This window comes from Tetrao urogallus, assembly GCF_951394365.1.
Source record: "Tetrao urogallus genome assembly, chromosome: 2".
Lineage (NCBI taxonomy): Eukaryota > Metazoa > Chordata > Aves > Galliformes > Phasianidae > Tetrao > Tetrao urogallus.
The window spans coordinates 19,760,423-19,777,305 of record NC_136814.1 but is presented as its reverse complement, the minus strand read 5'-3'; the positions used below and the strand labels follow the sequence as shown (position 1 = coordinate 19,777,305).

The 16,883-nt window shown below is 37.5% G+C and overlaps 1 protein-coding gene across 4 annotated transcripts in view; it reads right to left on the bottom strand.

Moving 5' to 3' along the window:
• ESRRG (estrogen related receptor gamma) overlaps positions 1–16,883 on the bottom strand; it is a gene marked incomplete at its 5' end in the record, with an annotated part of 349,526 nt that overhangs the window by 26,462 nt on the left and 306,181 nt on the right. For 3 of the 4 annotated variants that reach the window (XM_079550576.1, XM_079550577.1, XM_079550578.1), the window contains one exon: positions 14,028–14,189. In XM_079550576.1, the coding sequence (XP_079406702.1) occupies positions 14,028–14,189 (162 nt within the window). Of the gene's footprint in view, positions 1–14,027; positions 14,211–16,883 lie in introns of all 4 variants that reach the window. The other variant, XM_079550579.1, reaches the window with a different exon arrangement.

Genomic DNA, 16,883 nt, shown 5'->3' with positions numbered 1-16,883 from the left:
AGGTCCACTCAGGGCATGAAAAACCTCTGTGGAGTTTCTTAAGGTCAACTGCAGTAAGCCCACTGTCTGGCTTCGCGGCACTGGAAACCTACATAAGTCAGCACAAGCCTACAAAATCCTCTTACTTCTGCACAGACGACTATGTCGGCACAGGCAGTGTGCACTCTCCCTCATGTCACCCATTCCTCCACAAAGGCCAGAAATGCAATTTCCAAGGCAAAACTCTTGTGGAAGCCAGAGCTCTGCCTGTGGGATGGCACTGCCAGGTTTGCTGCTCTATACCATGAGAACAGCTGGGGGAAAGCCATTATCTGTTTAAGACAAGATTTGGGTTTCTTGTATTACTAGTTCTGCCAGTACATCAGCTTATGGTTTCTTCCCTCTTGAAAAGCGTGTAGATTCTGTACACAAATGGAGTCATTAATGGAAAACAAGACATTGCAAATCAGACAAAAGACGTATCAATTAATGAACACAACACAATCAATTTTCCCAAATCCCAGATCAATTAGGAAAAAAAAAAAAAAAGGAATAAAGAAAAACAATTTGATTTTCCATTCTTTGAAAAGATGAAGATTGAAGGTGGAAAGAGGGAAGCTGGTGTCCCAATCCTTCTTGGATTTTTGTGAAAAATGTATTCTTTGTAAATAGAAAAAATGAAGTTTCAGATCAAACTGTCTAAAAATAAAAGAAGAAAATAGAAAGAGGAAGGCAGAATGCAGAAACTTTTGGATTTCAGTTCTACACATGCACAAGGTGTCTATAGTGTGTGCATGTGGAATGTTTCTGTGCTTTTTTGTGCACTGATGGGAGTGATGTCCTGCAGCACTGCAAATCATTTATCGAAGTTTGGTGGTGGTAGTGGGAATGTTGTTAAGGGAAGTAGAAAAAGCAATGTCCATTTGAAGCTTGTCTGTGAACTTTGCATGAACCGCCAGGAATAATGTAGTGTGATGACAAGCCAGTTATACCTTCCACTAAATTTGCTGTCTGGAATGAACTGAAATAGTGTTTGGTTTGTGTAATTACGTCCATCTATCTTTATATTCCAGCGGCATATCGCAAATTGAAAATACTAAAAATTGACTGTTGGTTCTGATATTTAATGATTGCCAAAGACAAGACGATGATTTATTGGTTACTTACCGATGTGACACATTTGCATCTTATTAGACGGAGATTACTATTCCTTAAAATGCGGACGAGGCCTGATCATGTCTGATGGATTGATTTGATTTGCAAATGTAATCAAACTAATAAGAGGGAAAAAATGAGCAATAATGCCTTGTTTTTCAACTGGCAATCACTCCCCTGCCAACAACGCTGATATCCCTGACTAAGCAGCCTTCACACAGTCTTCCTGTCTCCTCAAATAAACAAAGGGATGCAAAGAGCTTGATAAGAGGATAACGAGCCAAGTATGGATGTAACATGGAGCCTGTACCTCAGCACTGTACAAATGTATCAATTGAAGTGCCAGGACAGGGTTTATTGTGCCTTCCGTCCTTAAAAAGCAGCAAGCAAAGACCTAAAGAGTAATGATAACAAAACCTTTACTGAGTCAGGGAAAAAATGTTCATAAGAAAGAAAACAGGTTTTAATTTTGGCAACCTCAGAAGAACACTCCTTATCAGTATAAAAGTTACAGGATTAATTCCTGTAAACTCCTCAACCTGATGGGTAGATAATTTGGGAGTGCATTTCAGCCAATATGATCCAAATGGAACCACTGCCTACAGCCAGAGTGTCAGAGAACCCATTGCCAGAGGCATACTGAACACTGTTTTCAAATCTTCCCAAACACTAAGCATGGGTTTTCTGTAGATTTTTATCCACACCACATTGATAACATAACAGTTAAACAATATATTTAGCTATAAACATTCTGTCATTCTGGACACATGCTGGTGTTTCCGTGAGAGCTGAAATATGGTTCTAGATAAGAGCAGATTCTCACTGTGCTTACGGTGAATGACCCTAATTCTCCACAATAGGATTCCCCTGTTAATAATAATAACAATTAAAAAAATTATAAAAGGAATTGCACCAAGTCTCTCTCCTGCATTAAAACGAAAGTGATAACTCAAGCAGAAGGAAAATAAAAATATTTGGAGGTCCACATACGTTTCAGATTGTGACCTGCATATTTAGGGATTGATCCAAAGCCCAGTGAAATCAAGGCAAGTCTTTCTATTGACCTAAATGGGCTTTCATATAAAGGTTTATGAAAGAGGGAGGATCAGCTGTGAATGTTGACAGCTGAGGAACTGATCCTACAAATATTTGGGAGCACAGGGAACTCTGCATGATGGAAGTGTCTGTGTAAATAATGTGATTGTACTACTTAAATATTTTCCAGACTGATTGCTAATTTGCTTCACTAAGGGATATTCGATAATGTGAAAAAAACTTGCTTTGGGGAATAGCTATTATGAAGTGTCAGGTTAAAAACAAAGTTGAATATATAGCTCCAATTACCATGCTCAAAGACCTCAAAATATTTTCATAATTCAAAGTTTTACAGTTCATGTAATTTATACTTATTTTAACAGTGGGAAAGCATCCCAGTCAAATTCCAATTAAATAATTACATTTTGCCTACCTAAAATTCTCACTGCATTTTTAATTGGCTAGGACACACTTCACTGCTTCTCCTAAATTGTTTAGTGTTGCCATTCAGTATATAAATAGCCACCACTTTCCGCCATGGAGAGAGTACACTTGTCTGTGTAGCTAACAATCAGTGGCAAATTCCAGTCCACCTGAGTGGCTGTAGTCCTGAACCCCATGGTTCCCAGGGCAGCACGTCTCTCCTCCGCCAACCTCCTGAAGTATTGTTTTTTTCTCTCTATGCAGCATCTCTGAAAAATTTCATGTTTGCCATTGATGCTGGCTGATTAGGATACAAGTGTGCAGATATTCAGAGTCAACTCCTTCTTCCTTTGACTTTCTCTCCTGAAATGCCCATCTAAGCCTCTATCTGACACTGCCCTCTGTAGGTTTACGAATGCTTGAATCATTCTATACAGTGTGTGCACAACTTTCCCTGAACTCCACCTGGATTTCCTGTGTACTGCATTTTCCAAACCATCCTGCACTTGAGGGCTTTTGACTGCAGAGACCATGGTGTGGCTCTGGATTCATATCTGAGGATCACACTACAAAAGTTGCTCATAAGTTTTTAAGTGCTAGGCAAAATCATGAGATCACTGCAAACTCCAAATCCATATTGACTCATATTAAGCAAACTGCTCAGCACAAGTCATGAACAGCATCTGGAAAACATTCAGTGACACAAAATGCAAAGAAATGCAAAACGAGACTTCTACCAATTTCACTGAATGACGATCACCTGGAGCTCACAACACACAGTGCATGTTAAATCAGTAGCTGAAGATTCTCTAAGAAATAGACTCCCAGATCTACGCAAAGGTTAATTTTATCTCTGGAAAACTTCAATGTAGTGAAAAGTGAAATACTTCTCACAAAGTTGAATGGCTTTCTACAAGAGACCATTATGGAGAAGAAATCAAAATTATTCTCACTGCAAGTGCAATTAATACAGGACTCAAGAACTATGGTAACTTCCATGTACTATCAGATATAGCTCGAATTGTAGGAAATGTACACCCTAATCATTAAGGAATGTGTGATGCTAAAACACAGCTACAAGAAAATCGCTGGCTAGAAATACACTCTGCAGCCTGCTAATGTCACAATGTGACATGCCACTAAGTGCAGCTTCATCTGTGAACAAACACATGAGCAGCAGCCTTTATATGCTAAACTATCCCCCCAATGTCTCTAGCAGCTAGATGCATGCAGACTGCAGATTTGCCCCATCCCTTTTCCATCCTTATCACAACTCTCCACACCTGTGATCTCATGCATAACACGTACGAATAAGTTCTCTGACTCTACTTTTCAAGTGTCATTTCCATTGAACGTGGTGCCTTTTGCATCTGCAGTTGGATCTCATTTCAATATTTGATTTCACCTCAACTGCTAATGCAGCTGATTGAAACTGATGGTGCACAACATGGCAGATGAAAACATTTTGGGGAGAAAGTTCAGCTATACTATGGAATTTCTACTTGTCTGTAATACGTGTCTCAGGAGTTTGGGCTGGAAAATCCCTCAGGCACATCTGTCAGACAATTTTCTCTTTATAGAACAGGTTTTCAAACAAAAGGAGTGTTCTCTATTTTTTCCTCCCATGGAAAATTACCTAACTACTCCTGCCTGCCAGAATCTCTATAAAGTATTAGACTTTGAGACAATGAATTTAAGTAATAAGGTAAACTGACTTAAAAGTTACAGCAAACAAGCATTCCACCTAGGTAATTAAACACATTGGCACTCAGTATGTGCGCTCTTTGGAGTCTCTCATGTTGCTCAGGATTCTCTCTCTGTACATGCACATATACGTGTGCACAAATTGAGCACTGCTCAGTAAAAACGCTTACCAACAGAGAAGAAAGGAGTTCATAAAGCTCTTGCATGATCCAGCTGATGTAGAAGGCGATTACTGAAGACTCATTTTTTAAAATTGCTGATTCTGTTGACCAGACTGGATCGAGCCTTGCCATTACAGCCCAGATGCTCCCCCTGCTATCTCTATCTATATATAACCAGGCCCAGGTCACCATGTGCCGTGCCAGAAACGTGCTGACTGGCTAAGGGGGCCTTGCAATTCAGGTAATTAATCCTATTCTAATGTAGGTTAAGCAGGTGTGAAGCCTAACTCATCCACAGAGAAAGTAGAGGAGGCATCCTCAGAATTACAGCATTTAGCCGGTCTCAGCTGACTTTAGGAAACTAGTCCATCCTGCACTGCTGACCCAGTCATACAGGCGGAGACCTGTCTGCTCCAAATCTGGGCCGGGTGCTGCTTCTCCTTCCCCTCCCTCCTCCCACGCTGGATTTACAGTATCAACACAGCACTGAAAAGCTGCCCTTGTCTTCCCCGCCCAGAACAGAGCAAATAACGCTTTTGCTGGAGGCTGTTAGGTGTTTAAGTCTTGTGTTTGGTTTAAAATTCCTTTGGTTTAACACGGTTGCCATAAGAGGGCTATGTCGCTCTTTTTTCCTTCTGCATTCCCCCTGCATGCGCTATGATCCTTTCAGAGGCCAATTTAAATGACATGTAACATTCATGATCTCTTTTCTAATAAAGCCTTCACAAATCACATTGCAATTGTGAAACTCCAAAAAAAGTGTATTTTGATGTTCTGTAAACTCTGCTGCTGTTTCAAAAAGCTTTTTTGTTTTTAGGAGAGGAGTCCTGTAAGTACAGTGGTGACACTGAACATAAACAACAAGCTCAACTCTATAGAACTTTTCTCTTCTGCAATTTCTCACCTAAAGAATAATTTCAAGATTTGTCCCAGGTTTCATGCTGTGCTTCTGAGCAAGGCACCTTCCTGCCTTGCAGCCATGCGCTCCCACTCATAAAAAGCTGGCCATCCTGAGGTATCAACTGTAGGGGGAAACTTGGAAAAAAAGCCCTCCCCAAAGACAAATTTGGAGGTTTGAACTGTTTCTTACTGTAATTTCAGTTTCTTAACAAGCGGTTGTTAAATACGGTTGGAAGTTGGACTAAATTATGGTGGGAAATGAAAGGATTTTAAGGAAATAACAGGCCTGAAAATCTGCTGGGCTCAGCTACCTCCAGTGGCACTCTGGAGGCTGTCCCACTTGCAAAAGGCCATGAGTGCTGAAGTCTCAGATTGCTTACCAAAAAAAAAAAAAAAAAAAAATTAGAAGGTACACTTAGACTTCCTTCCGTCTTATAATAAGATTAATTCCTTGTTGGCTCAGAATAATGAAAACTGTTACTGAGTCATCTGCAGTTTACACAGGCCTAATCTAGTAAACCCGTTTGTCACACAAGCATTGGGTACAAAGGTGAGCACTGTCGTCCTCTAAGTGGAAATACTTGCTTTGAGGCTGGTTCTGCACATTGCCGGGCCAGGGCCATCAGACTGACTGCTGATGCAGGTGCAGCCCCTCTGGGGCCAGATCCCTAAATAACAGGCACGTGGAGGGTTCATTTGACTCTTGCACTGGTTACAGCTGATCTTACTGCAGGTTCCTGGTCTGTCTGCAGGTTATCTGGGCAAAGCATTTGCAGATCTTGTTTCACAAATTCTTCTAATGACTGATAGCTGAATAAGATCAAATTCTTTCCTACATTTTTATTTTGCATCTTGTTACCTCTCCCTTCCATAATCCCCCCATCACCATCACAATCAGATGCGTTAATATACTACATTTAAAAGCCTTTATTGTCTTCCACTCATTTCTTCTGTTCAGTACCAGCTCTGTACACGTTTAAGACATGCAATGATGTATTTTGGCCTCACAGTGCTTCAATACTACAGTGTCTGCAAGCAGGGAAGCAGACTGTGTAACTCAAGCTACAAGTCAACTTGGATAATACAAAGCTCTTGATTGTGCAAGAGGAGTAATAGGGAGTGACTGCTGCATCTTTTTATACCCTTGCATTTAAGAATCAAGTAATAGCCATTTTTGTTTACAGAAAGAAAATGAAAAGCACTGGAATTCATTACTGTTGATTTGCTCTCTTTTTATTAATCATTTCTTATTTTTAAAGGGCCACAGGAGTGAACAACATAATGCAGTGGTAGGAAGATATTTACCAATTTAGCACCTCATTATAAAACTACTCAGAAACCTCTTTGTCTCTCATTTAACATAATAATTATTAGTGGCAACAAAAGTGGATCCCACACTTGCACTGTGATTACCAAGTGATGAATTTGGGTTGAATATATTGTATTTTGCTAACTAAACCTTATTATATCCCAAAACCTCAGCCTAAAAACCATCTAATTTTAAGAAAATCATTTATACTCCTCTTTAAATGCATGTTTCCAAATTAACCAGTGATATTCTATAGAAAACTGCCTCTTTTATGCTTGAACTCTCCAGCTGCCACACAATTTATATCTCTTTCCTCCCCTCTTTGTTTTTCAGCCATTTTCCCTGAATGTCAAAGTCAATTTAGTGCATTTCACTTTGCTGAATAAATCAGAGGCGAAATCCTTGCTAAAAGTGAAAATTTGATTTGCTAAAAGGAGCTTAGGGCAACTATTAATCAATATATCCAGAGTGTCAAAGCTAAGGCCATGATAGACATGCATTCATTTGGAGATTGGTTGAGGCAGATAAAGGGGGACACTGGGAGGGAAAAAAAAGTGCAACAGCAGACAGTGTAGTATATGTGTTGGGGGCATGGGTGGAGGGAGAGAACTGCTTTAAACAGAAAAAAAAAAAGAAAAAAGAGTCTCTATGAAGGAAGATGACAGTACCCATCTACCTATATATTAATAAAAGGTGAACTTCATGAAAACAAAGTCGCTGCTTAATTTTGATTTTGAGAGCTTATTTTAAATGAAGGATTCTTTTATTAATACAAGTAAAAACCTGTGTGTTGAGCCAAGTTGTTTTGTTACTTGTTAATTCTACAGTTTATTCTGGTGGTGACCAAAGTAAAACAAGATTTTAATGAATCTTAAACAAGATTTTTCAATGAGTACATAGGGATTCTAAAGCCAAAACTAGCAAGAGCTCCAGACGCTTTTCTAACAGTATCATCTCATACTTACTGCACCTTTATTTTATACTCGCATTCAATTTGCATGTGATGAGATATTTGTATGTCTGAGAATATATTCTTCCCCCTCCCAGTTAATTTAATGGTAGCAAAATGTGCCAGAAGTGACTCAAAAAAACTAAAGCGGTCTTTTTACTCCAGGACATCTATGTCTAGTAGTGCAAGGAACTTCCTCACCTCTATACTGCTGTCTGTCTCAATCCGGACCTGGAAGCAGTCTGTTCTGATAAGCAGACATGCTAAGAGTGCACACATCTATAGTGGCACACAGAGCCAACTCCTTTTGCTATTGAATCAGCAACATTTTCCCAGTGACTTCAGTACCAAATCCACTCATAATTTGGTCAGATAAATTATTTTAAAATAAGCAAAAGGACTTTTCTTTAACTAACTTTTACTTTACTACAGATTTTTGTTTTATTTAAAAAATGGTAGGAGACTGTGGACATGTTTGTTCATATATTTTCCTAGAAATCTAACCTCTTCCATGCCCTGCAAAATCATTTGTACATTCTGTGAGATGCATCAGCATATGAGAGGAAAAAAGGTAAAATACCACTATTCCTAGTACTTCAAATGAGGTTAAAAATACTGATGTAAACAGTGGGATAGCTGAACTGCTAGCATGGTAGGCAGACCGCTGGTCTCTGTTTCACAGAAGAATTGGGATCAGTATGATGATTTAAACTCTGGCAGTGCTGGATGATCTATCCACACTAATGCTCGAAAATAAAACCGATAATCAGTTGCTGATTTCCCAGATTGTGCAAAATTAGTGACCTATGTGAAAGATGTCTGTTGCTTCTAAGAAATCTCTTGGCTCAAATTTGTACCTGTAAGGCCTAGAGAATGACATCCCTCAGGTGATGTATGTCGTGCAAGCTGTGAGTTCAAGAACACTCCTGTCGTACGAAAAGCATGCCTGACTTCCATAATTAGTCTGTGTTTGTAGAAGAAGTTAAAAGAAGAACAGATAGTGGGCAGTTGATAAATGGAAGGCAAAGAGAACTTGCAAAATGTCCAAGATAGCACACCGATAAAGGGCAGGATGTCCTGATTCCCCAGGAGGCTCAAGTTATTATCACTACAAACCTCCTAGTCAGCATGAAACAGCTCATACTCCATTCCTTGTTACATGAGCAGTAAACATGACATTTCCATATCCACCCGTCTCTGAAACTGGGTGACCCTGGGACAGGGAACTCTAGATGGCTGTTGTCTGCAATGGGCCTCATTTCAGTTGGCAGCACAAGAGAGTACAGGAGACCTCAACCTCAGGTGAAACAACTAATTTTACAGCAGTGAGATGGTATGGACATACAAGATGACATTAATTTCCCCTGAAGAGCTTTGATTCTGTATTAGATGCCTCAATAACAATCCAGAGAAGGATCTGGATGTAGTTAAAACATAGGCTACAACACAGGATTTCATCCTGTCTTCAGAGTCCCACTGACATAAATACTACCATGAAATAATATTCAGAACTTTTTAATTAATACCCTGTTGTATGTTAACTAAGATGTAGATGCAGCTACAAGTATGTACATGAGAACAGGTATGTACATACCCAGTTTATATCCGCACCACGTATCTTCCCTGAACATTAGCTTTCCTAAAGTAATTATGATCAACTTTTTTTCTGTATTGTTACCTATATGGCGTGGCACTTCTGGAACAAATGACAAGTAAAGGGCATTTTGGAAATGACAGCTCTACAGCAAATCATGTTCCTGTTCAGTATTAAAATGTTAAAGCATACCCCTGAGAGCTGCTCTGGAAAGGAAAGCTTAAATATTGTCCTCCACGAAAAGTATGCTGGAACAATAATGTTTCATAAAACATTAACATTAGCACTAAAATATTCAAAACATCCTTGGATTTGCTCCATCAAAATCATGCCCTCCTTTTTTTTCCCTTTAATACTGGCACCAGTGGCAGTATCAGTTTGTAACTGTTCCCCTTGAACACTTGTTACTGCTAGCAAAACACGGATGCAGTTGAAGACAAGCAGGCTTGTTTTACTAAATAATGTAACTAGTTATTTTTGATGTATTAGTCTGATTTACTGTTTCAAAACAAATTTTTCATTTTAAGTGCAAAAAGTTGATTTCTATGGTCTGGTTGATGCTTTTTCATGCATGCAAATTTTTTAGAGAACATTTTGTCTTTAGCTTCCTGTTATGCACATTTTTAAGAGCTTAATGTTTCCTGCCTCCACTTAATATGAAAAGAACATTGCACGTTTTTGCTGAATGTCAATGAGATAGTTACATTACAGAGATTGTGTCTAAACGACTCTGAAACTGTGGCTGGATATTAGTAGAATTCTACCCCATATCAGAAAAGAGTTTAAATACAAGCAATTTCAAATGAAATGGATCCTCTCAAAAATACAAAAGACGGGAAACTCAACCATCAGCAAATACTTATTTAAGTGATAAAGAAAAATATAGTAAATACAAATAAAATATAATCGAACAGTGGACAACAAAAGCCTTGCAGGGGCTTCAGAAATATATTTACAATTTATTTAGGTCACTTAATAAAGGTTTTGTCTCATCAGGCAGTAGATGAAGCAGCATCAGTCTCTCCCTAAACACCTTCAGTATTTTCCTAACGAAGTTACAGTACATCGGAATATTTTAATCTGACACAAAGAACAACAATAGATCTGACTGCTGGGCTGATAATCTTCTTATCACACCCTGTGAAACCTAGCTCTAATATTTGACTGAGCCTCCATTACTCGGCAACACATTCTAAAAAGGCCAACAATGGAGAGAGAATGAAGTGGAGTGTGGAAGTACCTCCATATCTACATAAAAGAGATTAGAGGCGACAGCGTTCCATTTTACAGCTCAATCATATTGTGTTAGCATGCGCTTATCCGAGCGCGGATGAAATTGAAAGAGAAATAAAAAAGAGTCAGGCAGATAGGAACCAGAAAAGCGAGGCATGAGCAATTTCCAAGGATATAAAAGGATGCTAATGGTGGGGCCCTGTCATTCTTAAAAAGGGCTATTAGGGCACCATCATCTGTTCTTGTGCCCTTACGCTCCTGTAACTAAAGTCAAGCATTTCCTAATGCCATTGTGATCTTTTTCTTCTTCAGATAAGACATGGTCATGTTTCATAACAACACACTTTCCATTTATTTGATTTATAAATGCAAGGCAACTAATTCTATTTACTGATAAAGGCTTTCCATATATATTTTTCTTTCAATATTTCCTTTTGTTGTTGGCATAGACTTTTTACTCAATAAAAGCAACTATTGAAAATGTTTCCAATAGCACAAAAATACTAATGATTTTATGAAAGCATTCAAACTTTGCATAATTCTAAAACAATTTTTAGTCTGTGATCGCAATGGGAAATGGCTGGCTAGGGGAGAATGCATACTGTATTATCTTTTTATAAATAATCTCATTAAAGGACTTTTTGTTAGAACAGCAAAAACATCATTTTGTTTCCTTCCACAAACACAGATTTTACTTTGAATTACAATGTTTTACAGCCAAGATCTTTAGTTGTTATTATGCACCTGATATATAAGGGCCTTTAATTACACTAAACCTTAAGAAATCACTATAGCAAAGAAAGATTTGCTGATTGCTGATTTGCTGTGCTAGGCACAAATTCACCACAGGTGTAATTAATTCCTTCAAAAGATTTACACTGAAGATTTACTTGCTATGTGAATCTGCCAAGAACTTTCATGCATTCTGTATCCTTTTTCTAACTTATCCTCTTTCCAGTTCTGTTTCTTTACTGTCCAGGTTAACATTTGCTATCTCAGACAATGGGCAGCTAGCATCAATCTGGGCTTTTCTACAAGTTGCTTTATACCAGACATCAACTGAGCATACACAATGCAAGTTTAGCAGCACACCATCAGTCAAAACCAGGCTATAACAGCTCATCACATTTGCCCTTTACCATGTCAAGGCCTTTTGCATTTTGATTTTTGTGATCGAATGCCAGACAACAAGCAGAGATTTTATCACTATCCTGTTACCAGAAGGCTTATAAACAGACTGCTTTTTCTTCTTGCTTAATGTGTTAAGTTTTTCTGTCCACATCTAGATAATGTCAAGTCAGTAAACTCAGTATGGTTTTCCACGGCAGGTGTGCTGAGTTTACCCTGTAATAAAGACCTGTCTCATGTCAGAAATATTCTTCAACCAGTTCAGACTTTAAATTTGCAATGCCACTTTAGAGCATCCAGTACCTTCTTCATGCTAACCAAAGACATCATTTTAAAGGCTAATCAGACTTATCTCTCTGCTCTTCCTACCCCTCCAGCCAAACTAAAGCTACGTAACATGTTCACAAATCAAGCTGACAAAAGTTTCCTTGCAACTACTACACACTGTAACCAACTTCTTTGAGAACTGTTCTATTTTGGCTAAGGTGATGTGGGTATCTTCCAAAGATGAAGCTCAAACTCACCTGTTTAACTCATTTTGACTTAATTTGGGGTGCTTTATTAGGAAGCAGTGTAAGACAAAGTAGCTAGTATAATATAGAGTGATGTTTAAATTAGTTTACAATTTGCTTGGGCTCATCTAGAACTGCTCTGAACAAAGCCATTCAGAAATGTCAGCTGTGTTCCTAACCACTGTAACAAATTGTTGCCTGAACGCTGCACACCTAATGACTTCAAATTAGCTTCACTGCGATATTGCCTGACAGTTCGTTACGACTGTTAGCAACATAGCTGGCGTATCATGACCAATAAATTGGTTTCACTGTGGGCTGGGAAAGGGACTTCCATCAATTTGATTAAAGAAATTACTGTAGCATTCAAAGCATAAAGACAAACTAGTTTAAGGAGACAGAAATAAGTTAACTGTACCAGAAAAACACTGCTTATGATACAAAAGCTTGTTTATAGACCATTTACAGCAGAGAATGACTAAATTTCAACAGTGTGGTCTACAGACTATTTTACAATCTATAGGCTGTTGTCTTTCATCTACAGTAAAATAAGTTTCCGTAAACGTACACATTATTTTATTGTTATTATTTGTTAGTATCTCTTATTTATCAGAGATAACTCAGAAGCACCTACCAGAACGCCTGAGGTCTTGACTAGTTATCATAAAGGAAAAACACAAAAACCCAAAACCCAAGAGCCAATCCTTACCTGAAGTTAATGTTTGTTCAATGATAAATATCAGAGAATTCTAGGAAAAAGGTAAAAAACTGGAGTATAGAAACCGTATGTTCTACTTGTATGAATGAAGACGACTCAATGCTCTCACTTTTGTTTCTACTAATAACAGATATCTATTTCTCTGTGATTTCTTTTGATGTTAACAATAAAATATATTTAGCTATAATAAAAAGATGACTGGCTGCAGTATTTACTCTTTAATTAATCTTAGGTATCCCAAAAGCGTGTTGAAAATGAGGAAGTTGTATTACTCAAAGGAATTAAAGAAAATCAGTTCTTATTCTCCATAGGCTTCATTACTGAAATTAGAAAACCAATAAGCTGATGAAAACACAAACATGCCCACTTATCTGCCTGACTGGAAAAATACCTTCAGGAACAAGAAAAAAAGATAATATTTTCTGTGCTACTTTGCCGTTTGTGGAAGGCAACAGACTGAGAATCGTGGATACTCCCTACAAACTTATTTATTTACCCTCAAAAGAGACACAAATACCTCTGCACTGATGGAAAACATAACCCAAATATTATCTGAAGAAATCACTGATCTTGTAAGAGACTACTGTTGATGACTCTGCTTTTCTGGCCAGGTAGCTTTACAAACATGAGCATGTAGACAACCCAGTCCATTTCATGCAGACAAAGGAACGACCAAGCTATTGGAAGATACCTTTTGGTACAATTCAGTTACTTCTATTGAACTATTGACATAAACCAGTTCTCACACTAGCTAATTTAAAGAAGAGCAATTCCTCTGTGCTATGCCAAAACAAAACTGACTTTTTGCAGTTCCTCTGGTCAGTGTCAGGTAGCACAGTCTTTGTAAGACAGATGAGCTAGATTTACATTTGACTCCTGCTGAATTAGATGATGACTTCAGAGCGCCTACACTTCTCTTCATATCAGGCTCCAGTAGCAAGTCTATGTCCATAAAAATAACATTAAAAAAAAAAAAGTCTCACTTAGTGGCATGTAAAAATTACAATTGTGGTAACACTCATAGCAAGAATAACACCATTTCCAAGCTAAGGTATAATATCATCTAACCTATGTCCTATGTGAATCATCTGGAGCCCTAAGAAGATTTCATGCATTGTACTGGGAGAACAAATCACTTTTTTTTTTTTTTTTTTTTTAAAACCAGAGCATAACAATGGATGTCATGATTTATGTATGTAATTTATTTGCAATAAATACTGTATGTACCTGGAATATGCTTAGCCCATCCAATGATCACCACCAGTTCTCTGTCTGCCAGGTCACAAAGAGTGGTAAGTGCTTTGATGTCACTGTCTGGAACAGTGGGGTCAGGCATCGCATAGATCTTCTCTGGTTCAGCCACCAGCAAATGGGAGACAATCTTGTTATCTGTAAAAATGGCCCAGAACAGTACAAGATCACGAGTAGCATCATTCTACTTTTCAGATGGCTCATGTTTCAATGCACATTAGAATTTGTCTTAAGATATGGGACCCAATTAAACATTACTGCAGTTTCACTGGCTTCAACAAGCAGTTACAGCACAGACAAATCTGATCCATTCACAATGTTTATTGAACTAGACGTGTATGTAAAAATGAAAATTTAATGGAACACAGAAATATGTGATCACCTCCTTCATGCTTTAGAATGCATTTTTGACTATGCAAATAGAAAAGTTTTTCCTTTGTCTGATTACCTTCAAAACCAAAATATCCATACCAACAGCATTTGGAATGGTAATCTATAATAAAGTAATAAAATAATTATTTAGTCCATGAAATTTGCAACTTCTGTCAGTGATTCCAACTGTCATTCTCTGATTCAGGTGTTTTCATTGAACCATTCTAATAGAAGCAATCCTAGACTTTCTCGGTGCTTATTATCCCATAAATTGTATATTATGGGTATTGTGCCTGCTAAAATACCGGTAACGAACCTATACTCATTAGGGCCTAATCCTGTGAGAAAAGTGAGTATAGTCAAATACTTGCTTTTCAGTGATACACACATATTTAGAATCATGTATAAAATCATCTTCTTTAATACAAATGTATAAATATTTAAAAATAGAATGATAATTTCTCACTTCCAGTTGGGAAAATCTAATAAAAGCAATGAGATTGAAGAGTGCAAAACTAGGAAGAAACAAGAACAGATGTAGATCCTACCTTTGAAAACTGTTTTTGTGCAAAGAATGATACTTTGTCATATGCACACATGTATTATCTTTTATCTCTATATAATTCATGTGTTTAAAATTTACTTTTCACCCACGTGAATAATAATATTTTTTTTTTTAAATAAACAATTGAGTTATAAGTAAAACTGAAAGCAAAGAGTGGAAAAGCCTGGGAGATTTACAGCATAGGGATGCCACTCTATACTAAGAGATACAAAATATGAGCATTACAGCCACATACAGCTACAACGGAAATATCTTGTCATCATGCAGGAGCCTGAATTGTCACTCTGAGAGAACAGAACTGAAAAATGGGAAAATTAACTAATTCATCAAGCCTCCTAATGCAGCACAGATTATTTTAATTCCAAATATATTTACATTTTTTTTACCTTTTTATGGTATCTTCTCAATTGCACCACCAGAAATTCAAGCCCAAACAGACCCTTTAGTGAATTTAAACTAATTGGTTCCTTTCTTATGATAAAGAATAATGGAGCTTGATATAAATGAGATTCCACTGGGAGAAGATACAAAGCACTGCAGAGAAAGCTCTTAGTATTACTTTCCTTTTCTGCATTTAAGTCACAAGCTGGACCACACTGTCCTCCTATGGAGAAATGCAGTGCAAACTGACAGTGAAGTAACTTGCCCAGGAGTGTCAGAGGGGTTCCCTATCAGTCCATGACAGATTTCCATAAAACACTCACTTGATTCTGATTTCTGATACTTTATGGCTAGTTTGTGACATAGGCTCCTTGATTCTGATCTACTGTCTCTACAATTTTTGCCTTATTCCAGATTTGTGTGTCAGAAGTTGTGATATATGCTAGCCCTTCATAAAATGAGTACTACATAGAAGAGCCAACTGGAAACCATCACATCAAGCATGTTTTATTACAAGAGGATATATTCATATTTTATAGAAACTATAGGAACTATGCCAACTGAGTAATTCTTGATCTCAATATTCTACTGATTATCAAACTGATTAATGAGAAATTGTACTCTTATTTAGAGATGACAGATGGTAATTTTTAACTTATATTGGCAAAAAGCCTTTGCACATCTTTTTTTATTTTTATAAGCAATCTTTCCTTAGCCTTTTTAGTTTTATGCAGTTCATCATGTTCTTAAGTGAGAAAAAAGTGCTTCTCTCAAAATTCCAGTTTTATATTTTTGCAAAGTAAGATAAAATGACTTTTAAATATCAAAACATCAATTTGAGAACCTCAACTTTGCTGCTTTTTTAACTAATGATAAACAAATGAAGTAGGACTCCTGTTCCTAAGTTCTGTATTTTCCCTGTAAACAGAAGTAGTAGCTCAATAACTTTTTTTTTTTTCTTTTTTAAAATGAGGCTCCCCATCAATGGCTTTTTGTAAATGAGTCAGTAATATTGTACATTTTGGCTTATGACTCAAACATCTCAAAACCTTTTACTTTCACAATCAACACGATCTACAGACAGGCCATGAGATTTCATGGTGAAGCTGGAAAACAGAATACAGGACACAAAATCTTCCGAACATCTGATCTTTCTCTATAGGGAAAAGAACTACGTGTACTGAAGCATGTGGTACTATATGACATAGGGAAATTCTGAATGAACTCAGAAAGCCCCATCACTCGGGAAATTGAATAGCCATGAGCACTGTTTCTAGGTAAATCTTATTTAATGTTTCCCTAATTAGAATCAATAGAACCCAATTTTCATTCCCGTGCCTTTGTTATGCACGAACTATCAGTCAGGGTCCAGAAAATCTCCCAGGCTACTTCCACACAAAACCGATTCAACTGTTTCAAGTCTTGACACTTATCTGACAGGATCTGAAAATTAAGTTTTATAAATGTTTGTTACAAAAATGTTTGTAATTAGACAAGATGAGGAAAATGAAGGG